General features: G+C 35.7%; 3 protein-coding genes across 7 annotated transcripts in view; all 3 read right to left on the bottom strand.

Annotated features, from left to right (window-relative positions):
* Positions 1-381: 381 nt before the first annotated feature.
* On the bottom strand, positions 382-16570 carry LOC127877281 (cell surface glycoprotein 1-like). Its single transcript, XM_052422970.1, has 8 exons — positions 16527-16570; positions 15622-15637; positions 10837-10968; positions 5332-5463; positions 4450-4563; positions 2415-2546; positions 1276-1407; positions 382-555 (listed from the first exon to the last, which is right to left on the bottom strand). Exons 3-8 carry the CDS (start codon positions 10961-10963, stop codon positions 470-472), a joined length of 723 nt encoding a protein of 240 aa, XP_052278930.1. The 5' UTR covers positions 10964-10968; positions 15622-15637; positions 16527-16570; the 3' UTR covers positions 382-469.
* Positions 1614-25298, bottom strand: part of LOC127877278 (uncharacterized) — an 88374-nt gene continuing 64689 nt past the window's right edge. The window contains exons 3-4 of one of the 3 annotated variants that reach the window (XR_008048341.1): positions 5888-6322; positions 1614-1696 (exon numbers count right to left, since the gene is read on the bottom strand). The gene's annotated coding sequence lies outside the window, so the exon portion shown is untranslated. Of the gene's footprint in view, positions 1697-2843; positions 2971-4860; positions 4988-5887; positions 6323-25298 lie in introns of those variants that run through there. The other 2 variants (XR_008048340.1, XR_008048339.1) reach the window with 2 other exon arrangements.
* The window catches only part of LOC127877285 (uncharacterized), a 263690-nt gene continuing 240081 nt past the window's right edge, over positions 1690-25298 (bottom strand). Inside the window, exon 4 of one of the 3 annotated variants that reach the window (XM_052422972.1) lies at positions 1690-2130. The gene's annotated coding sequence lies outside the window, so the exon portion shown is untranslated. Of the gene's footprint in view, positions 2131-2753; positions 2884-4605; positions 4901-25298 lie in introns of those variants that run through there. The other 2 variants (XM_052422975.1, XM_052422974.1) reach the window with 2 other exon arrangements.

Raw genomic sequence — 25298 nt, 5'->3', positions numbered from 1 at the left:
TTTCTGTGTCCCCATTTTTTTCTTTTTGTCCCCACTTTTGTAATCCTAAAGGGTCCCAACAGTAAAATTTCACAGCAGAACACTGCAAGTGATACAATGATTGAATATTGTAGAGCAAGGTTTTCCTGATAAAAATGCACAAAACCTGAACATGTTAGGAGGTAAAATGAACTAACTGAAACTGTTTTAAACACCAGTTTAAAACAATTTTTCACACATATAAGAACTGACAGTTTGCAGAACTATCATTTCTTGGAAGAACAAGTACTAAACATTAACTTTCATAGCAAACTGCCTACTTTGTACTTTACAAGGACTTTTACAAGCACATTGTTGTAACCCTGTAGATCACAGAGGAGGTCGTCTAGAGCATCACACTTGACTTGGACTACTCATTTACTTTAATACAGTCATGACATAAGACTCTGTCACATAATGATAGAAAATGCAGAGAAACCCGTCTTCAAATTTAGTTCATACCTTGAGGATTTGGCTGCCTCATTTCATCATGGGTCAGACTGGCTGGCCCTTCACTGGCAGCAGTTGACATGGACTCTGAAAGAACCAAAGTGAAACCTGTAGATTGCATATGATCAGCACAGTCAACACTGGCATGTTGTATCATGAGAGGCTCTGACTCCTGTACAGATTCTAGACTGTGGGTGTCTTCAACAGTTGCCTCAATGACTGTAAACATATAATGTCAACAGTGGGGTCTTGTATGTCTATTATCCATTGGTGGATCTTGCTGAAATCTATAGAAAACATGCATGCCCCCCATATGGGCTGTCCGTTGTAGTGGCAGCCATTGTGTGAATACGTTTTTTGTCACTGTGACCTTGACCTTTGACCTAGTGACCTGATAATCAATAGGGGTCATCTGCAAGTCACGATCAATGTACCTATGAAGTGTCATGATCCTAGGCAAAAGCGTTCTTGAGTTATCATCGGAAAATCATTTTACTATTTCGGGTCACCGTGACCTTGACCTTTTGACCTCAAAATCAATAGGGGTCATCTGCAAGTCATGATCAATGTACCTATGATGTTTCATGATCCTAGGCCCAAGCGTTCTTGAGTAATCGTATGACAACCACCTGGTGGACAGACGGACCGATCGACATGAGCAAAGCAATATACCCCCTCTTCTTCGAAGGGTGGCATAAATATATATTGGCTTGGACAACAGAAAATTGTACTAGAATATATAGTCTACAGTTGGGTCATGTCTTTATCATCAATAGATGGGCCTTTATTATATGACAACAGAAATACCATGGGTCAGACTGGCTGGCTCTTCACTTGGCTCCCTCCTATCATGGGTCAGACTGGCTGGCTCTTCACTTGGCTCCCTCCTATCATGGGTCAGACTGCCTGGCTCTTCACTGTCAGCAGTTGACATGGACTCTGAAAGAACCAAAGTGAAACCTGTAGATTGCATATGATCAGCACAGTCAACACTGGCATGTTGTATCATGAGAGGCTCCGACTCCTGTATAGATTCTAGACTGTGGGTGTCTTCAACAGTTGCCTCACTGCCTGTAAACATATAATGTCAACAGTGGGGTCTTGTATGTCTATTATCCATTGGTGGGTCTTGCTGAAATCTATAGAAAACATGCATGCCCCCCATATGGGCTGTCCGTTGTAGTGGCAGCCGTTGTGTGAATACGTTTTTTGTCACTGTGACCTTGACCTTTGACCTAGTGACCTGAAAATCAATAGGGGTCATCTGCGAGTTACGATCGATGTACTTATGAAGTGTCATGATCCTAGGCAAAAGCGTTCTTGAGTTATCATCCGAAAATCATTTTACTATTTCGGGTCACCGTGACCTTGATCTTTGACCTTGTGACCTCAAAATCAATAGGGGTCATCTGCGAGTCATGATCAATCTACCTATGAAGTTTCATGATCCTAGGCATATGCTTTCTTGAGTTATCATCCGAAAACCATTTTACTATTTCGGGTCACCGTGACCTTGACCTTTGACCTAGTGACATCAAAATCAATAGGGGTCATCTGCGAGTAATGATCAATCTACCCATGAAGTTTATGATCCTAGCCGTATGCGTTCTTGAGTTATCATCCGGAAACCATTTTACTATTTCGGGTCACCGTGACCTTGACCTTTGACCTCAAAATCTATAGGGGTCATCTGCGAGTAATGATCAATCTACCCATGAAGTTTCATGATCCTAGGCGTATGCGTTCTTGAGTTATCATCCAGAAACCATTTTACTATTTCGGGTCACTGTGACCTTGACCTTTGACCTAGTGACCTCAAAATCAATAGGGGTCATCTGCGAGTCATGATCAATCTACTGACAAATTGTACTAGAATATATAGTCTACAGTTGGGTCATGTCTTTATCATCAATAGGTGGGCCTTTATTCTATGATAACAGAAATACCATGGGTCAGACTGGCTGGCTCTTCACTTGGCTTCCTCCTATCATGGCTCAGACTGGCTGGCTCTTCACTTGGCTCCCTCCTATCATGGGTCAGACTGCCTGGCTCTTCACTGTCAGCAGTTGACATGGACTCTGAAAGAACCAAAGTGAAACCTGTAGATTGCATTCGATCAGCAGAGTTAACACTGGCCTGTTGTATCATGAGAGGCTCTGACTCCTGTATAGTTGCCTCAATGCCTGTAAGCATATAATGTCAACAGTGGGGTCTTGTATGTCTATTATCCATTGGTGGGTCTTGCTGAAATCTATAGAAACAAGGGCTGTTTGTGAAACATGCATGCCCCACATATGGGCTGTCCGTTGTACTGGCAGCCATTGTGTGAATACGACTTTTGTCACTGTGACCTTGACCTTTGACCTAGTGACCTGAAAATCAATAGGGGTCATCTGCAAGTCACGATCAATGTACCTATGAAGTGTCATGATCCTAGGCAAAAGCGTTCTTGAGTTATCATTCGAAAATCATTTGACTATTTCGGGTCACTGTGACCTTGACCTTTGACCATGTGACCTCAAAATCTATACGGTTCATCTACGAGTCATGATCAATCTACCCATGAAGTTTCATGATCCTAGGCGTATGCGTTCTTGAGTTATAATCCGGAAACCATTTTACAATATCGATCACCGTGACCTTGACCTAGTGACCTCAAAATCAATAGGGGTCATCTGCAAGTCATGATCAATGTACCTTTGATGTTTCATGATCCTAGGCCCAAGCGTTCTTGAGTTATCGTATGACAACCACCTGGTGGACGGACGGACCGATCGACATGAGCAAAGCAATATACCCCCTCTTCTTCGAAGGGTGGCATAAATATATATTGGCTTGGACAACAGAAAATTGTACTAGAATATATAGTCTACAGTTGGGTCATGTCTTTATCATCAATAGGTGGGCCTTTATTATGAACGTCTCGATGAGGTACTGATGTAGAAGAAAATCAATACATACATTAGAGACCCGAACAAATTCATGAGCCACATTCTGGGTCGTAACGTAACAAGGGCCGTAATGGTAAAGATTTTAATTACATTTGTACTTAGCAGAGTTCCGAAGTACAGTCTATTACAAGATAAATCTGAGCCGATTTTAAAAAACGTATAGCAAATTTTGTAATTTAATGACGACCTGCTCCATGAAGTTTACTTTCAGTTTAGAGCCGCCGTGATCAGTAACATTTTTGTGTTTTGCATCCGATTTGAATGTTCTCCAAAAAATATAATAATAAATTCACATGTCTACTCAATAGCTATGTATTTTAAGAACACATTTCGCGAGAATTTCTCACGAAAAATGACATGTACAATGTTTAAATCAAAGTTTTAAGCTGTGATTAAAAGTTTCAAAAACACCCAATGCGCCCTTTTTAAGAGAATCTCCGTGCAAAATGCCCTTTTTTTCAAGTCATGCGCCATGCCTCTCTGCCTTTCTAGATGAAACACTACAAGCTAACTCCAATATAACCCCCTAAACTTCGTTTGTGGGGGTATAATAAAATCATTCTCAAAAGTTAAATAATATCTTTTGTAGTTGTAGATTATTCGGGTATTAATCCTCTCATTTCACAAATAAACTGTTCATAACAGATGAGATGGCAAGCATAAATGCCTTAATGAACACAAAATATTTTGCATGTTGTCTTCACAAAAAACAGCCCAAACCATGCTCAATGTTAAAAACGCACTAAGTGACCCCGTGACCTAGTTTTTGATCCGGCATGACCCATATTCACACTTCACCTAGGTATCCTCTAGATACAACATCTGACCGAAGATCGGATGAATACAACTTGAATTAGAGAGCGGACACTTAATACAGACGGACCGACCGACAGACCAACAGACAAGTTTGGTGAAGATTAGATGAAAACAACTTGAATTAGAGGGTGGACACTTAATACGAACCGACCGACAAGTTCACTCCTATATACATCCCTAAACTTTGTTTGTGGGGGTATAATTGCATTTATACCTTGAGGATTTGGCTCCCTTCTATCATGGCTCAGACTGGCTGGCTCTTCACTTGGCTCCCTCCTATCATGGGTCACACTGCCTGGCTCTTCACTGTCAGCAGTTGACATGGACTCTGAAAGAACCAAAGTGAAACCTGTAGATTTCATTTGATCAGCACAGTTAACACTGGCCTGTTGTATCATAAGAGGCTCTGACTCCTGTATAGTTGCCTCAATGCCTGTAAGCATATAATGTCAACAGTGGGGTCTTGTATGTCTATTATCCATTGGTGGGTCTTGCTGAAATCTATAGAAACAAGGGCTGTTTGTAAAACATGCATGCCCCACATATGGGCTGTCCGTTGTACTGGCAGCCATTGTGTGAATACGACTTTTGTCACTGTGACCTTGACCTTTGACCTAGTGACCTGAAAATCAATAGGGGTCATCTGCAAGTCACGATCAATGTACCTATGAAGTGTCATGATCCTAGGCAAAAGCGTTCTTGAGTTATCATTCGAAAATCATTTGACTATTTCGGGTCACTGTGACCTTGACCTTTTCTTGAGTAATAATCCGGAAACCATTTTACAATTTCGATCACCGTGACCTTGACCTAGTGACCTCAAAATCAATAGGGGTCATCTGCAAGTCATGATCAATGTACCTATGATGTTTCATGATCCTAGGCCCAAGCGTTCTTGAGTTATCGTATGACAACCACCTGGTGGACGGACGGACCGATCGACATGAGCAAAGCAATATACCCCCTCTTCTTCGAAGGGTGGCATAAATATATATTGGCTTGGACAACAAAAAATTGTACTAGAATATATAGTCTACAGTTGGGTCATGTCTTTATCATCAATAGGTGGGCCTTTATTATATGATAATAGAAATACCATGGGTCAGACTGGCTGGCTCTTCACTTGGCTCCCTTCTATCATGGGTCAGACTGGCTGGCTCTTCACTTGGCTCCCTCCTATCATGGGTCAGACTGCCTGGCTCTTCACTGTCAGCAGTTGACATGGACTCTGAAAGAACCAAAGTGAAACCTGTAGATTGCATTTGATCAGCACAGTTAACACTGGCCTGTTGTATCATGAGAGGCTCTGACTCCTGTATAGTTGCCTCAATGCCTGTAAGCATATAATGTCAACAGTGGGGTCTTGTATGTCTATTATCCATTGGTGGGTCTTGCTGAAATCTATAGAAACAAGGGCTGTTTGTAAAACATGCATGCCCCACATATGGGCTGTCCGTTGTACTGGCAGCCATTGTGTGAATACGACTTTTGTCACTGTGACCTCGACCTTTGACCTAGTGACCTGAAAATCAATAGGGGTCATCTGCAAGTCACGATCAATGTACCTATGAAGTGTCATGATCCTAGGCAAAAGCATTCTTGAGTTATCATTCGAAAATCATTTGACTATTTCGGGTCACTGTGACCTTGACCTTGTGACCTCAAAATCAATAGGGGTCATCTGCGAGTCATGATCAATCTACCTATGAAGTTTCATGATCCTAGGCATATGCTTTCTTGAGTTATCATCCGAAAACCATTTTACTATTTCGGGTCACCGTGACCTTGACCTTTGACCTAGTGACCTCAAAATCAATAGGGGTCATCTGCGAGTAATGATCAATCTACCCATGAAGTTTCATGATCCTAGCCGTATGCGTTCTTGAGTTATCATCCGGAAACCATTTTACTATTTTGGGTCACCGTGACCTTGACCTTTGACCTCAAAATCTATAGGGGTCATCTGCGAGTCATGATCAATCTACCCATGAAGTTTCATGATCCTAGGCGTATGCGTTCTTGAGTTATCATCCCGAAACCATTTTACTATTTCGGGTCACTGTGACCTTGACCTTTGACCTAGTGACCTCAAAATCAATAGGGGTCATCTGCAAGTCATGATCAATGTACCTATGAAGTTTCATGATCCTAGCCCAAAGCGTTCTTGAGTTATCATCGGAAACCACCTGGTGGACGAACCGACCGACAGACCGACCGACATGTGCAAAGCAAAATACCCCCTCTTCTTCGAAGGGTGGCATAAATATATATTGGCTTGGACAACAGAAAATTGTACTAGAATATATAGTCTACAGTTGGGTCATGTCTTTATCATCAATAGGTGGGCCTTTATTATATGATAATAGAAATACCAAAGGAAATGTTTTGTTTTCCAAAAGCACTTCTAAACGTGTTTTTTTATGCTTTTCGGTATAAGGTATGAGATGTACACAAAATAACAACACACATATCCCCCACTAAAATATGTTATAAGACCTGCTTACAATTTAAATCAGAAAATCTTCATACTTGCAAGTAAGTTATTTATCCTTTAAATCATTAAAATAACTCAGAAACAGAAATGTCTAATTGAGCATATAAACTATTTCATAAGGTGTCCAAATCTAAAGGTATTCCTATACTCCCTTTTTTTTTAATGGGCTACCATAACAATGACTCTGTTATGGACCACTTTCATAATACAAATGAACAGTGGCCAATGATCTATCATGGGTATAAATAACTATTTTACCTTCTTGATGGCCATCTTCGTCTTCAATTGGAAGAGGTAAATCTGTAAAAAATGATTTTTTATTTTAGAAATAACTATTTAGAAAAAAATAACCAGAAGTCACTCTTGATACGACAGTAAATATTTTCAATACTTCAAGGTTGTTAAAAAGTATTTTGTTGCATTAGCATTTCTTTAAGAGGATAAACAATTTTCAAGGCACATAAAATAGGTTTGCCTATTTTTACCACGTAAATTTTAGACTTATTGAATTAACGTGGCCAAAACAAGGGCCCCGCCTTTCAAACAATGTTTTACATCGTTTGTCTGTTCTCAAGCGCTCTGTTTTGTTCTGAAGAATGATCCTTCAGTCGAATTTACTGACAGCCATAGGAGAGAAAGTAACAAAAATTCTCCATCCCAATTCAGTAAAATGAATTATATTAATAAAATTCTTATAATCAAACCTTCTACTACTATGTCCTTCATCTGCCTTCCCTTCCACTCATTGACTTTACCATTTTCAACAGCATACAACATCAGGGCAACCTATAAAATTTCAAGAAGACCATAATATTCCAGTGTCAACAATACTTCCATCATAACAACAGTAGCAATCCATAGTTCCCTGACCTCACTTTTTATTTCAATATCAATATAATTGAACACAAACGTTGCCATATGCTATTTTGTTGACAGCTTGTGAAAGTCTGCACAGTACCATATTTGTAAATTACACAGCCCTACAAATAATATAATCTCAATTATCTGCCACAACACTTAAAGAAACTAGAGCTTTGTCACAGACGTGACCTATACCCCCACGTGCCCCATCCACACAAGAGAATCTAATTAATGGCTATTTTTAAGAATTATTATGCCATTATCATTTATGGCCATTTTGACCTTTGAACTTAAAGCATGACCTTGACCTTGGAGATATCGACATAATTCTTTCCTGCCACACACCATCCATAACGGTGAACACATGATTTTAAAATCTCACAATGAACAACATAGTTATGGCCTTCTTTTACCTTTGAACAAAGTGTGACCTTGACCTTCGAGATATTGACGTAACTCTTTCACGTGACACACAAGTCATATGACAGTGAACAAATGTGCCAATGATTTTTAAATCTCACAATGAACTACATAGTTATGGCCCAGAAAAGCTCATTTATGGCCATTTTTGACATTTGAACTCAAAGTGTGACCTTGACCTTGGAGATATCGACGTAATTCTTTCGCACAACACACCTTCCAATGATGGTGAAATGTTCCAACTGATTTTAAAATCTCAAAAGAACAACACAGTTATTGCCCGGACAAGATGAAATTCTTTGCGCGACACACCCTCCAATGATGGTTAACAAATGTTCCAAATGATTTTAAAATCTCACAATGAATGACAAAAGTTATGGCCCGGACAAGCATTTTACCCTTGAACTCCAAAAGTGACCTTGATCTAAGTTCTTGGAGATATCGACGCAATTCTTTCGCGCGACACACGGTCCCATGATGGTGAACAAATCAAAACCAAGTCAATTAAAAATCTAACAATAAATGAAATAGTTATGGTCCAGACAAACTTTGTGTTTAAAAGCACTAAGTGACCTTGTGACCTAGTTTTTTTACCAGGCATGACCCATATTCAAACTTGACCTAGACATCATCTAGATACAACTTGTGACCAAGTTTGGTGAAGATCGGATGAAATTTTGGGACAGAAATAAAGTGACTTTTATATAGCCCCCATTACACATAGGTAAGTGGGTATAATTACGCTTTATATTAATGCTAGCTTGTGTGATGTACTGCCTTTAGATATTGCATTTTTTGATACCATTTCAGTAAAAGAACTTAATTAATGAAAAGCTGGTCAGTGACCAAAATTCCCATTGAATAAATGAAGAAAAGCCACAATAATATAAAATAGTCAACAATGGCAACAAATTAGCAGACAACACTAAACAGTATGACAATGAGGGCTAAATAGACAAAACAACAATAACATGAACTGGAGAGTTTCCACCTTGGCATGGACATTGGTTGTAGCACAAAACACACTCACAACAAGAGATGTGTTTGTAAGAAACACAATGCCCCTACTGTGCCGCTTTTTTTTATTTGACCTTTGACCTTGAAGGATGACATTGACCTTTCACCACTCAAAATGTGCAGGTCCATGAGATACGCATGTAATCCAAATATCAAGTTGCTGTTTTCAATATTTCAAAAGTTATGATCAAACGTTTAAGTTTTGGTAAAAGTTTTGGACACACACACACACCTTGACACGCACACACATACAAAGAAAGACAAGCCAAAAACAATATACCCCCGTTCATTCGATCCAGGGGGCATAAAAAGCCATTAATGCAAAGCATACTAGTCAAAGTCAACATCAGATATGGTCTTACTGTGGCTGCCTGTTAAATTATTCTTTCTTTTAGCCCTCTTAGTTACAATATAGCATTTAGTTTTTCAAATATCTGTGTATGGAAAATTTAAAGATTTTTATTAATGAAATATATACCTTTGAGAGTTCCATGGTACTGGAAGACAACTGATAATATTCCTTGTGGGTCTTCACATCATGTCCCAGATGCTTTGCAAGCAATTTTAGTTCACCATGAGTCATGTCAAGAATCTATAAAGCATGTTAATTCTTGATTATATTCACAAATATGCAGTCATCATTCCAGTTTGCTGCCAATTTAACAAATTTGTTTTGCATCTTCTACAGAAAAGATGTACACAAGAAAGCTTTTATCTGTATAGTTGTAGTCATTATGGTGCTCCAAATTCTTGTAATCACACCATGCATTTACAGAGTCAAAAAATTTGTAATGTTTAATTCTGAAAAACACAACACGTGGTTTGGTATTTACATGATCCGCCATTTTGAAAATAGCTACTTCCTGTATATATGCCAAAATTTATGTTAAATATAACAATTGGGTCTAACAATTTAAAATCAATTATTGGGTTCTCACAGATAACCATTTTCTGTCATACAAAAGCTGCCAAAATCAAAGGTCTCCATAAAAGTTTTTATTATAATTTATTCACAAATTGATGGCAAGCATATTCAACATAATTACTTATTTCTGTATAAAAGCCGAAGTATACATGTATGTATGTATGCCATTAAACTGGAAGAGAATGTAGTATAATTGCTGAAAGTCTAAATAAATATTGTGCCATAATAAAGAAACCTTCAGGTCACAATATCTCATCTGTACAGGGATATGAAACAAAGACCATAATTCTTAAATGGCTTAAGCAATCCCATATTTGCACAACTAGACTTTAGAAGTAATTGTGAACGATTGTACCAGTTTGTAAAATAAAAAATAAGTACTGAATAATAAATAGAAAGTTCAATATTGAACCTTGAATGTTTCAAGAAATGATTTTTTATTTGACAAGGATAACACATTTGCATACATTTAATATGGCCATATTCGAACCAAAGCAAATACATACATATAAAACAACACAACAATTTCTTGATTTAACAGCAAAGTTTAATATAAAATAACAAATCTATGTATCAAAGACTAAAGTAAACAAAAGGACTGCAATGGTCGCTCAAGGTATATTGACAGCAAGTAAGAAATGCTGAACCAATGATTGGCAAATCGCCATGACAAAGTAACCTTGGAACTTTTGAAGAATGTCTTATATGGTACCAGACAATATTTCTTACAATACTTCTTATATGAGACTCAACAGTATTTCTTATATGGGACCCAACAATATTACTTATATGAGACCCGAAAATTAGTGTAAACATGTTTATTTCTTATATGGGACCCTACGATGTTTATTACTTGTAAGAGGCCCAACAGATAACAGAAATACCATGGGTCAGACTGGCTGGCTCTTCACTTGGCTCCCTCCTATCATGGGTCAGACTGGCTGGCTCTTCACTTGGCTCCCTCCTATCATGGGTCAGACTGCCTGGCTCTTCACTGTCAGCAGTTGACATGGACTCTGAAAGAACCAAAGTGAAACCTGTAGATTGCATATGATCAGCACAGTCAATACTGGCATGTTGTATCATGAGAGGCTCTGACTCCTGTATAGATTCTAGACTGTGGGTGTCTTCAACAGTTGCCTCAATGACTGTAAACATATAATGTCAACAGTGGGGTCTTGTATGTCTATTATCCATTGGTGGGTCTTGCTGAAATCTATAGAAAATATATATTGGCTTGGATAACAGAAGGTTTTGCTATTATGTTTACGTGACATGGTTCAGAAAAAAAGGCCATATGAATGTGACAAAAATAAATTGAGTTTTTAAAATGTTCTTAAAGTTCGTTCTTTTCCTATTCAGATAATGTACACGTTTTATATGATCAAATGAAAACTTGTTCAAACCTATAATTTTGAAGAGATGCTATGTGAACTCTAAAAATGTTTTTATATCAATGCAACTATTTTGACGATATAATTTTGCAAGAAGTTTTGTCCGTTGTTTACTACTATACATGTAATATGGCCAATTTGTATTGTTACACGTTCTAAATTAAATGAATTAGCATAGTGATTAAATTTGTGTGATGTTTGTCTAAAATAATTTTTAAACGTCGGAAAATAATGCATATCTTCACAACGTCATTTCTCCGTTATTTGACGTTCACACAAAAGGGGCCTTTTTCAGAAACGCGCCACATATATATAAGTATATAGTCAACAGTTGGGCCTTGATATTATTATCCATTGGTGGGTCTTACTGAAATCTACAGAAAAGTATATTGGACATTACAACTGAAGTTTTGCTGTTATGTATATCATAAGTTATAGTTTTTTGTTTACAGTGTATATTGGTTCCTCTACCCAAACAGTGCACGTATGACCAAGAAAAATTTGACGAGGAGTAATATGTGCACTGGAGGGGTAGAGGAACCCATATACACTGTGACAAAAACTTATAAACAATTTTATAATACTTCAAATTCTTTAAAACAGCCAAAAAATCCTTCATTTAACGGACAAAAATCCCTTTTTGCCATTCAAGATGTTAAAGACAATATCCACATGCCGCAACCCTTAATATGATGAGTAATAGAAGGGTGTCGTTTTTACGTACATATTATACGTGTATAAAAATGTATAACAACGGCAAATGCATTTCTGCAAAATATTTGAATGTCTGTGAACATGCCATAATTAGCTTTATGTTGTATTGTGTCATTGTATTCGTTGTGGATTCAGGGCTTTTTTTCCTTCTTTGCGATTGGCCATGGACGGACATTTCACAATTTTGACACGGCCAATTCACAATCCTTTCATGTCCGTGAATATTTACAAAAACGGCCGTTTTAAATCGTGAAAAACGGACTGTTCGTGCTCAAAACTGTAAAAAGAAGAAGAAGAAGATGTTTAAAGAAAAAGTTAACGCACGCATGGACACACGACGGACACAGGACCATGACATAAGCCCCGCTGGCCAGATGGAGCTAAAAATAAATATATATTTTTTTTTAGGTGGAATTTTTTTGACCAGAAAGGGGAAACAAACAGCCTAGTTCGGCGTCTGTTATAGAAGGTAAAAAACCCGTTTCTAAAATGGGACCCAGCAATACTTCTTATAGGACCCAACAATATTTCTTATATGGTACCTGACAATATTTCTTACAATGCTTATTATACATGGGACCCAACAATGTTTCGTATATGGGACCCAACAATACTTCTAATATAGGACCCAACAATATTTCTTATAATACTTCTTATATGGGACTCAACAGTATTTCTTATATGGGACCCAACAATATTACTTATATGAGACCCGAAAATTAGTGTAAACATGTTTATTTCTTATATGGGACCCTACGATGTTTATTACTTGTAAGAGGCCCAACAATTCTTATTACATGTATTTAGGCAGAAATATTGCAATAATAAAGCTTCAAACAAGGATACATCGTAAACAACCTAATAAATAAATATTCTGCCCATTGGGAATTGGCAAAAATGACTTCGCAAACTGGAAATCTGAAATTGGAAATTCTGCAATCTGGTACAAAGATGGCGAAGATCACAGCTTAATTGCTTTATTCGTCCATTTAACAGATTTTAATGGCATAGAGGTTAAACGACTTTCGACAGCTCATTGGTGTTAATCTGTTGTGTAATGTCAATAAAGGTGTGAAAAACTCGCAAGTCATGTTTATAAGATGTATTCCCTATCAGAGCAGTATGTGTAAGAAAAATAAATGAAATAATCCAGGCAATTTGTTTCATGCTTATGCAGTGCAACTGTTAACAGATATTCACTTTCATTTTAACCCATTATCAGAAAGTACCACTCAAAATGTGCAGCTCCATGAAAAACACATACATGCCAAATATGAAGTAGCTTTCTTCAATATAGCAAAAGTGATTGCAAAATGTTAAAGTTGGCAGAAACAGACCAACAGGGGAAAATCCATATGTCCCCCACTATAGTGAATGGGAACATAAAAAATAAAATGGGCTGGGTGGTGGTGGGGGGGGGGGGGGAGGGGGGTATAGTGTAAGGGTGTGGTGGTCATTTATAAGGTGGGGGGAGTCTATTGTGGTATGTCAGTTAAGAGTTGTTTTGTCAAATTATCAGTCAAATCTAATCATAAATAAAGAAGTTATGGCAATTTTAGCAAAATTAAATAATTTGACCTTGAGAGTCAAGGTCATTCAAAGGTCAAGGTAAAATTCAACTTGCCAGGTACAGTACCCTCATGATAGCATGAAAGTATTTGAAGTTTAGAATCAATAACCTTGATACTTTAGAAGTAAAATGGATCTAAACACAAAATTCACATAACCAAATCTTCAATTTTCTAAGTATAAAGGGCCCATAATTCCGTCAGAATGCCAGTCAGAGTTGCATGACTTTGCCTGCACAGTCCCCTTATGATAGTTAATAAGTGTTGCAAGTATGAAAGCAATAGCTTTGATACTTACGGAATAAAGTGGACCTAAACACAAAACTTAACCAAATTTTCAATTTTCTAAGTATAAAAAGGGCACATAATTCTGTCAAAATGCACGCCAGAGTTATCTAACTTTGCCTGCCCAGTCCCCTCTTGATAGTTAGTAAGTGTACCAAGTTTGAATGCAAAAGCATTGATACTTAATGAGTAAAGTGGACCTAAATCAGGGGGTTTTCAGCACTGTCTGCGCCTCCGGAAAACGGAGGCACTCCCAAAGCAAACGGACCTGATCCCAAACCAAAATATTAAAAAAAAGTCCCAACTTCCAAAAAAAAAATATTTTTTTTTCTTTAAAGAATGAAGTGTCTTATAACTTGTGTGACTAACCAGTGTTTGTTTTGGTAAAAAATATCTGCTATAAGGTTTTGACTGTTCAGTTCTTATCTCAGAGTGTAACTGTAACTAATAAACAAAAATGCAGTACTTGAATAAACGTTGAACACGCCCAATATTGCATCTGTTTATATAAAGAAGACAAAATAACAAATAAAAACAAATTTATTTGTTAAACTACTGAATTATTTAAGCATGATATATTCACTATTTTTTCCCAAATGAGCTGTTTAATCGAAGCAAAATTTCCCAAAATGGCCAATTGTGTCGATAAAAAATTCCCAATTTGGTCAGACTCCTTTTCCCAAAATAGACAGAAAAACCCCTGTAAATGCAAAACTTAATCGGACGCCTACGCCAAGGTGATGACAATAGCTCATAATTTTTTTTCAAAAAATAGATGAGCTAAAAATGAAAAGATGCAAACAAACATGAAAATTAAATCTTAACAAGCAGGCTGTAATGATACCTTTGAATTAGATTTTGCCATTCACTGGATAATTCAAGTATCATATACATGTTTGCCCTAGGTGGCAGACCATTTAAAGCGGGTTTATACGATCTTGTCAAATATTTATTAATTAATATAAAATGTGCAAAAAACGTATTATACATATATTTCAAAATAAACTAAAATACAAGTAAAGAAGAACATTTGTCGGAAAATGCGAAATAAGCAGAATATTTAAAATTGAAATCGAAAAAGCCTGTACAGCCGAATTCGCCAGCATGTATATCATGCATGTAAGATGTGAATCTAAATTAAGTTTAACGGTTCATTTTCAATTCCTGCAGCGATATTGATTCATACGACACACGAACACTTACTTAAAAGACGAATGCATCGGTTATTGTAGGAAAATATGTACGAATTATCTTCGTCACAATCAGCTTGGTGCGCAAGTTTGCATTTGCTGCATTTTATGAAATTCGTCTTAAATGTATCATTTTTCTTGCATATTGCGTGTTATTATAGCATATTTGTTTCAATATATTACAATTTAACGCATTTAAAAATCGAATATACCCGCTTAAAGTTATGTTGCTTTTTTCCTAAGAGATGTACATGAATATGTGTGCCAACTATCATTTGCATACTTTTGACAGTATTGAAATTATCATAACTATTTATCAGCCTTGAAAAAAACTGACAACCATGATGCGAAGTTGGCCATAAAAACTTATTTTCTTTGAACGTTCTGCTAAATTGTATTTCACAAGATTGGCTTACTCAATAATTAGACAATTTAAACAAGAATATTTACCTACTTACTTCCCAATATTACCATTCAAAGTATCATTACATCCATTAAAAACTGTGAACTAAACATACCATTGGCTTTCTTTTCCTACAAATTATTGCAAAAGTAACTTAATATTGATTTTATAAAAGGTACCAGATAACACAAGACTAAACAAAAGGTCCAACAAGATGTGTTTGTGAAACACAATGTCCCCCTATATGACGTTTGACCTTGAAGGATGACCTTGACCCTTCACCACTCAAAATGTGCAGCTTCATGAGATACACATGCATGCCAAATATGAAGTTGCTATCTTCAATATAGCAAAAGTTATTGCAAAATGTTAAAGTTGGCGCAAACCAACCAGCAGACCAACCAACCAACCAACAGACCAACAGACAGGGCAAAAACAATATGTCCCCCACTACTATAGTGGGGGACATAAAAAAGCCCAATATTGCTCAACAGCTATAATAAAGATTGCTGAACTCTTATTGATTTGTGGGGTTGATTAACTTGGAACATAAGATGAATCTGATAGCTCATTAATTTTTGTAAAAGATGTGATCTCCAAGGAAGGAGCAAATTTTAACCAAAGGGTCATTATTTAAACAATCCTGATAGTGGACCAATTAGAGACGCTAGATACCAAATACAAATGTATAAATGCTCTTTCCTTTTTGTTACAGGGAAAAAATAAGAATGTGGCGTCTCATCAGGATCCAAACTGTTTGCTATTCTAATAATATTCTATGAAAAAAACTCGAAGAAAATGCTAATTTTTGAAATTCAGCAGATGAATTAGAGCAGGAGACACATTTCCCAGCATGCAAAGGGTTAACAGCTGTTTTTGAGGATACAATTATGTTAGCGAAAAGCCATAAGCTGTTTGATGACAAAAGTAATGTTAGTAGTTTGACATCCATTCATGTGTGCTTCTTCATGATAATGGCATCATCTATTTATTAAATATGATGTATATGATATAACTAACCTTCCATGGTAGATCAGACACACTATAGTCATAAAGAAGCTCCTCTCCTGTCTGAATGTCTCTTTGAGCAAATAAGCATAGGTATGGTTTTTGTGTGTTCATTTTCAGCACAAAATAATTGTAGATGTCACTATCTATTAATGTAGGAAAGTCCATTAAGTCACTACTCAAAAATACGTAATAGCCAATATGGCGGCGCCCTTATTATCGATTCTGGGATTGTCTATATTGCGGAGGATACTGGCAGTGGTCAATGTATAGTGATTGAGCATGCCTGTATTTACGTCATCGTCCAAGATGGTGGCAAGCAGAAAAGAAATTACGATGAACGGCAAAATGATAAATAACATTCGAATTAACAACGGATACCATATGGTTATAAGGAAATAATTTAATGGGTGTGTCAATTAACCCTCAAGACTAATTTTGAGATTAAAACAACACATATTTAGTAGAAATCTGCACAGTGAATGTGTGTCACTGAAACCAGTGTTAGAAAATTGCAGTTCAGTCTACTAGCAATACATTTTAATTATATGGGTCTCAACATTAGTCATTAAGTGTAAACATGTCTACTTCTAATAAAGGGCCAGGCCCAACAATTTTCATTACTTATATGGATACCTAAAGTGTTAATTATACATTTAATGTTAATTAAATTATAAGGGACCCTAGAATGTCAACTTGTATCTTTTATGTTGGACCCAACGATGCTTTTTACGTATATGGGACCCAACAATGTTTCTTATATGAGATCAAACAATATTTCTTACAATACTTTTTATATATGGGACCCAACAATGTTTCTTATATGGGACCCAACAATACTTCTTATATAGGACCCAACAATATTTCTTATATAATATGGTACCTGACAATATTTCTTGCAAAATTTCTTAAATATGGGACCCAACAATGTTTCTTATACGGGACCCAACAATACTTCTTATATAGGACCCAGCAATATTTCTTATATGGTACCTGACAATATACCTTATATGGGACCCCACAATATTACTTATATGGGACCCAACAGTATTTCATATATGAGACTCAACAATATGACTTATATGAAATCTGAAAATTAGTGTCAACATGTTTATTTCTTATATGGGACCCTACAATTTTTATAACTGATAAGAGGCCCAACAATGTTTATAACATGTATTTTGGCAGAGGAAGAAGTATTGCAATATTGCAATATCATCTGTTTACCACCACTGTTTCCCTTTGAAAGAAAGGAAGTATCTGAAGAGAAGGGGAATGGGAAGCTTGGTATTAGTTTATAGCCGTGTGGATACATAATTATGGCTGAATGTTACTGCTTCTGTTACTGATTATCATAAAAGCTTTAAAGCAACAATCAATATTCCATTAAAAATTTCCTCTGTATTTTGGCAAAGAAATATTAATCTTAGTCTTTTACAGATGACACAGAGGGAAAGTTTTGAAAAAAAATCGGTTAAAAAATAATACAATATAAAGAAGTGAAACTCCAGCTGCTGGAGCAGTATTGAATTTTCATTAAAAACAATTAGTAGGTCCTTTATTTAAGGCAAGTGACCGATTGCCCAAACAGTACAAAACAGCACAATACAGCACAATACAAACCAACATAAACACAAAATATGAATAAAGCTGGGGTCACCGCCTTGGAACGGTCAATGCAAAGCATTGGGGGTTTAAACCTGGTTATAGAGCGCTCAACCTCACACTTGGCCCAGCAATATTCATAATACATTTAAGTGTAAATAAAATTTAACGTCATAGCATTGTTACTCAAGTTAAACAATAATAAAAGGGAATTAAAACGCATTCAATTTAATTGCTATTTAATTACTCAATTGCATTGAAGATACAAGAGTAACAGAATTACAACTTTTTGACGAACGATCAAATAAAACTATTAACAATTGTCAACTACATTCCTTCTTTATAGAAAAGATTTGAGAATACAGAATCATAGAGTTAATATCTCAGATAATCATCGCGCAAATACAGGAAGAAGCAGCAATAATGGGTGTAAAAATTCCATTTTACATAGCTTGGTTGTTTATGTGACTGCTAAACAAATTACAAGGCATTTTTCCTGAACAATTCCAGGGAACAGTTAAGCATTTGAAACTTGAAATGTTTTATTTTATTCATAAACCCATGTGGGACAGACAGACACAGTGATTGCAGTATAGCTCCAATCACTTGTGGTAGGGGAAAGCCATATAAAAAGCTACAGCTTTTAAGTGGAGCAAATAATGGTTATTACATGTAATTAACCTTCGGTTTATGACAATTTATTGCAATTTTTCCCCAAAAGTGCCCGTCACATGGTATTTTCCCCTTTTGAAAGGTAAGGCCGTATCCCAGAGTCAATTGTTTGTTTGCTTAAAGGATTTGATGCCCATTTTATTTGTTCAAACATATAAAGGCAAAAACATGTAGTGCCAGCTGAAATTGAAATTAACAAACAAGATTAAATGACTTAAGGTCAAGGCTACAAAGAGGAATCTTAAATGATGCACAGTACCAACTCCAGGGATTTTCTTAACTCTTTCAGTGCTGGAACCGAATTTTGAAGGCCTTTGCAAACAGTTTGGATCCAGATGAGACGCCACAGAATGTGGCGTCTCATCAGGATCCAAACTGTTTGCTATTCTTATAGTATTCTTTGAAAAAATTCAAAGAAAACGCTAATTTGAGAAATTCAGCAGACAACATTTTAGCAGACGACAAATTTCCCAGCATGCAAAGGTTTAAGAACTTGACTTCCACTTGCACAGATCCTAGGCCCAAGCGTTCTTGAGTTATCATCCGGAAACCACCTGGTGGACGGACCGACAGACCAACATGTGCAAAGCAATATACCCCCTCTTCTTTGAAGGGGGGCATAAAAATCAGTTACTTGTTTTATTTCTGCATAAACAAACTGTTGAGTGAAACATCTATCAGACATGAAAATCATGCAAGATTAATACATGGCTCTATATCTAACATAAATGATATTTAAATTTTCATAATATTTAATAATTAATCAAATAACTGTAGAGAATGAAATTTTGAAAGGCCTTATTACTCACTTAATGTCATAAAGACTAGTCACTTTAGGGAGAAGTTCTGCAAAATCTCAAACAGAAGAAGGAATAACGTTGGTCCAGTTCTTTAAGATTAATATTAAATTGTGTTTTGGAAACAGTCAATCTTTAGAAAATTGAAAACAGTTTAGACAAATGATCGTTGTTGGCAATGTTATTGAAACGACCATACTATTGACTGCTAGCCGCTGACAATCGAACTGGACGGGGCTTTATAATCAATAATCGAGGTGACTGCCAACAGCTGTTGTGTTGGAATGTATTTGAAACTCTGACCTTTGGGCAAAAGAATTTGGTTGAATTTAAATTGATCAGGTTTAATGCCTTCATGAACCCAAATTAAGGTCATTTTGCAAGTGGTCAGGACATGAACCAGCTTTCCTACTTCTTGTGACCAGTATTAGCCAACCACAAGTGACCCACTTCTTCCCAACTTGATTCAGAGGTTGGGGAAGAATGACCTACAAATACAATGTTACAATGTTCGGGAACCAATCTCTATGAAGAAACTTTATCCTACCCCCAGATTCAAACCTAAAAATTGACAGTCTGGCGCTCTATCAACTGAGCCATCAACTCAGCTAGCTGGGCAGGCCCAAAACATTTTGGATTAAAAAAATCAATGCACAGAAAGCAGAAAGCATACTTCATTTTTAGCATATGATCATATAACCGGACATTACCTAACTTTTGGTTCCTAAACATCAGTAAATTACAGACTGCGCATTGCGATAAATAGTTGATATTTTAGATGATATTTAATATATAGCATCTTCAAGGTCTGTTCTTTAAAACGCACTGATTGAGTCGTAATGGGAAAGACTCTTTGTCAAACATTTCGGTATGTTTTGCTGACATTTATATACAATTTTGTTGATTTCTGTCTCGTTTCCAAATCGAGGTTAAACATTGTTCGCGGCCACATGCTAGTATAACTATGTTGGCAAGCAAGAAGTTTAAGCATTAATTTTAAGGCCATTTAGTAGTCCTGCCTGCAAAAGTCCATTTCAGTTTTGATTCGTGTTTAAAGATTTTGCAGCACCTTAAATGAAATAAAGAATAAGGACAATAACAGATCAAGCGTGATAATATGCGTATTGCTAATATATTATATTAAAATATATGAAAATCTTGTTGATTCTTACAATAAATGACATCAATCTTATAGTTTTATTTATGATCCATGTTTAATATCGATGATTATATATGATTCAAATAATTTCATGGTTTTTAACACGCCCATATCTTTCTGATCTATTTAGGATTTTCATCAGATATTTCACACAAGAATACAAGATCACATATAGAAAACAATCAATAACAATAACAAAAACATGAATATTATTTATAACTGGCAATATAACTTGGTCCTTGTAAACAACAAAGTTCATGTTTCGACAGTTTAAATAATATGTTAAATGCCCCCCTCCTTGAGTGGTTTTGATCATGTGATCCGTTATAGCTACAACTGATCCGTTAATGCATGAATTCTGCGGCGAAAAAAAGGTAACACAAATACATTTTGGATTTGACAAGGCGGACAGTCGCTCCAACATTATTTTGCCAACCCGGCTAACATCTATAATTAACAGACAATTAAATTTGCCAACTTGTTAACAGAAAGCCAATTTAACATGAGCGGATCAATGTGATTTTAATAAATCAATTTACTTATTAAGAAACTATGTTACAGTTGGTCGATTCTTTAAATGTAATTTAGCAATCTGTGAAAACAATATGTATATATTGTAATGTCAATATTACGCCAATAATTTACTACCAACATGGAACATTCTAACAAACAAACGCAGTCAGTCTGTGCTATGCTTAGAGGGTCACTCGTACTCAAAGAAGCACATGTCTAAGTCAACCATATGATGGTTATGCAGTAAATCGAACATGTCTGTACAGTCGAATTTGCCTGCATGTTGCATTTTATGAATTTCGTCTTCAATGTATAATTTTTCTGGTATAACATTCTATCAATATATAACAATTTAATTCTTTGCTATTATATAAATATAATCGGTGATAAAACGCGTAAGAAAGAAGACGGTGAGCCACTGACAGACACAAAAGACCTTTTGTTTGGATGTTTTTTCGTTTGTGTATTTTGTGTATATATATGTTTATAAATGTCATATAAATGTCATATCATAAAAACAAATGAAATTAAGAACAACATATTTGCGGTTTTTATGTTTATCCCATTCGCAAAATGGCACTTACATGTATTCCAATAAATGTAATGTAGGAAATGTAATGTTTTGAATTGGCTAACTGTCAACAAGTTGGCAAAATTAATTGTCGGTTAATTATAGGTGTAAGTCTTTGATAGGCATATAGAACGTTTTGCCGTTGAATAAAAATAATGTAGGAGCGACTGTCCGGGTTGACAAAATAATGTAGAAGCGATTGTCCGAGTTGGCAAAATAATATAGGAGCTACTGTCCGCCCTATCAAAACATTGTAGGAGCGAATGTCCGCCCTGTCAAATTTAGCGTTAGCTAAAGAAACTTCAGCGTACAGTTTATATAGTATTGACATATCTGTACGCTGAAGTCAACCCTGTATCGAAAGTCAACCAGAGTGGTGACAGATTTATGTCACGCTATAAATCAAAGACAGTATGTTTTCTTGGATACATTCCTTCATATATTGGTGAATGAATATAAATTACTGCATCGGGGCATATTTTAAGATTCAAATGTTTCAAATGCATCTTACAATAGATGAAAATAACTCTCATCAGCCTGAAAGTCATAATTTTGCACCATTGTCGCTTTGTCATGTGACGAGTTTTCATTTGGATACTTTCGGATCGACCTTGACATTTTTTGCTGGAATTGTAAACATTACTTTCGTTTTCTGAAATCTATTATTTGTGATTAACAAGTTACGTCTGGTGGATTTAAACACTGATTTCAAAGTGAATTTGGTAATTTTGAATATTTTGTACATTGATTTTGTATTTACACTACAATTTGTTTACAAAACAAGCAAGAATAATTATAAAAAAAACGGGAAATGTCTTTCTGAATTTGTAAACAATTGAGCACATGGTTTGTTACTAAAAATAGAAATAACATCATATGACCGTGAAATCTCGGGAGATTCGCATTTCAATCATATGTGTCACGTCACTGTTTTTCTCGATAGACCAGTTGAATGTTATTGTTTACATTCGGGATTTTCCGCGCATGCGCACTGGCTGGTTGGCAAAAAACACTGGTTACAGTAACGTAAATCATGTATACATGTCGTTTGTTTAGTCAATAAAACGATGCAAAAATCCTGAAATAAACATAAAAACTCTTAAATAATAGTGCAAAAATATAATATTTTGTACCAATAAATGTATTTTCATAAATATAATTACCTCTGTATAAAAATACATATTAATAATATTAATACATCAGACTAAAAACTGGCAATCCAACAAAACAAAACAATAAATATTCTTTCATATTTTTTGTGATTGTAAGATTTTGGTAAATTATATTTCAAAGATAATAACACATACATTAATTTGATTATAATTATAAGTGGTGCAGATATTGTTATTGTTCATAAGCGAACGAAGGTGCAAGAGGGGCATTTAATCAATTATAAAACGAAGCCCTAAAAGCGGAATACATTACATTTAATAAACATTGTAGTAATTTTATTTTACATGGAATGAATTACCGTTTCGTTTCCATCATACATATGAAAAACAAGAACTGCATATTAAGCAAATTAAACTGTCTTTGCATGCACTCTCTTTACTGGTGGTAAGGAGTGATAACAATCTAGCATTTTATGATAAATATATCTATATATTAATTTATTTTACGCAAGTATTTTTTACCCTTTTGTTGTTTGCTTGTTTTCATGTCATTTCATACACTACAGAAACGTACAATCTAAACATGAATAGCCGAGTTTACATTTGCCGGTACTCGTTAAATACGTTAATTGTGTAGCAATGAAATTGCACAATATTTTTAATTTATAGTTATTAACACTCTATTATTATGATTAAACAGGCTAATATATACATACACTAATTCCTGTTAATCCATTTCGGACAAATATCTTCATTTTTTAATATGTTCAAATATTTTATTAAAGCAACTGTTTCGTATTTTGGCTTTACAATTTTGCTTAGATGATCGCTCAATATGCCAAGAGATGACATGGAGGTATCATAAATGATGTTTAATGACCAGACACTTGTATGCCACATGTGGTTTATGCAGTGGCCAAGAATAGGTCCCTGGATTTATCACACCATGTGTTCTTTGTAATTGTTTGGACAGTATCCGATCATAACGAGATAATCGCTTTATGATGAACAAAAGTGCAATAAAACACCGGGTTAAAAACGCTGAAACAAAGAGTGTCAAAATTGGTGTGAATAATTAAATAAAAACAATTACATTTATCAAGAGAATTTATTTAATGTGTAACAAGGCAAGTTTTTACAGGCATGTTCAAATCAGTTACTATATGTTGCGTACATAAAGTCGATCTATTTGCTGTTTGTTTACATCCTTATTTTTGTTCGTTCATTAAATTTGTTTTATTCTGAAAAAATTTCAATATCAGAGAATTTTTTATCTACAAAATGGTCGCGAAGATGTGCCAAGTAGAGATTTTTATGGTAACTGCATACCGTGCTCGTATATTGTGTTCCACTCCAGATTTCGTTTATAGTAAAAACAAATAATAACAACAATATAATCGTTCCAAAAATGCATTTCCTTGCACGCTTATGTTTAATTCAGACATAGTTAGTAAAATTATATTTGATATAGTGCATGATTATCAATAAAAACGATTATTATTTCAACTTTCTCTATAAGCGCTTATATGAATTTCACCTCTTTTTGCCAACCAGTGGGCGGAGTGTAATATTTGCAGGTGCGCGTGACTTCACTCGTCAACTGGTCTATATGTTAGAGCAGAAAAGATAAATGTTAAATGTTTAAGATAGTATTTTGTAAAAAAACATATCAGTTAAATGTGAAAAATGTCAATCTTTCCAATAAAGACATAAAGTAGCTGATTTGGGCCAATAACTGCTTTTACAAGCTGTTTTGGAGCGGTCTTTGTTAACTGTCAACTTTTCGTATATTCCTGGTTGACTTTCCTACTGGGGTTGGTCCATAACTTTAATGTTGCGCCATTCAAAATTCATAGAAAGCGAATTTTAAAGTTATTGAAGCCAGAACTAATTTAGCGTAGGAGCGATTGTTTGTGGGAGCGTTTGTCTGGAAACCTTATCAAACTGATGTAAAAGAAGTCTTAAACCATTTATTGCTTTTCCCCAGAACAACTTTATTACGCTACTGATCCGGTAATAGTAACATGACTGTACCACTAAGGCTAGTCCAACTGTCTTGTGTGGTTAAAGATTCTGTTCTTTTATAATTTATTTCCCCAGTCTAACCATTGCAGTCAGCCTAAAACATATATTGAACTTGTATCGCATGGAAATGATCTGATGCTACAATCATGCTTGCTTTCATGAATGTCACTATATCTGCATTAAATGCAGATTATAGGTTACATTTGTTTGTTTGCGGTAACAAGGTTGTCACCTAAATTCGTGCCACGGCTTTACATGTTTGAAATATGTTTTCATTGTCAGCAAACGTTTCAGAAACTGTGTCCTAATTATTGGTTGCAGTTTCAGTTT

The sequence above is a fragment of the Dreissena polymorpha genome, chromosome 4 (genome assembly GCF_020536995.1).
Source record: "Dreissena polymorpha isolate Duluth1 chromosome 4, UMN_Dpol_1.0, whole genome shotgun sequence".
Classification (NCBI taxonomy): domain Eukaryota; kingdom Metazoa; phylum Mollusca; class Bivalvia; order Myida; family Dreissenidae; genus Dreissena; species Dreissena polymorpha.
This window is presented reverse-complemented; position numbering and strand designations above follow the sequence as displayed.

Coding starts and splice junctions, on each gene's coding strand:
- LOC127877281 (XM_052422970.1), bottom strand. CDS start 10,963: ATGTCAACTGCTGACAGTGAAGAGCCAGGCAGTCTGACCCATGATAGG. Junction 2,547..4,449: donor AAGGGAGCCAAATCCTCAAG/GTATAAATGCAA, acceptor TGGTTCTTTCAG/AGTCCATGTCAACTGCTGAC. Junction 1,408..2,414: donor GCCAGCCAGTCTGACCCATG/GTATTTCTGTTA, acceptor TGGTTCTTTCAG/AGTCCATGTCAACTGCTGAC.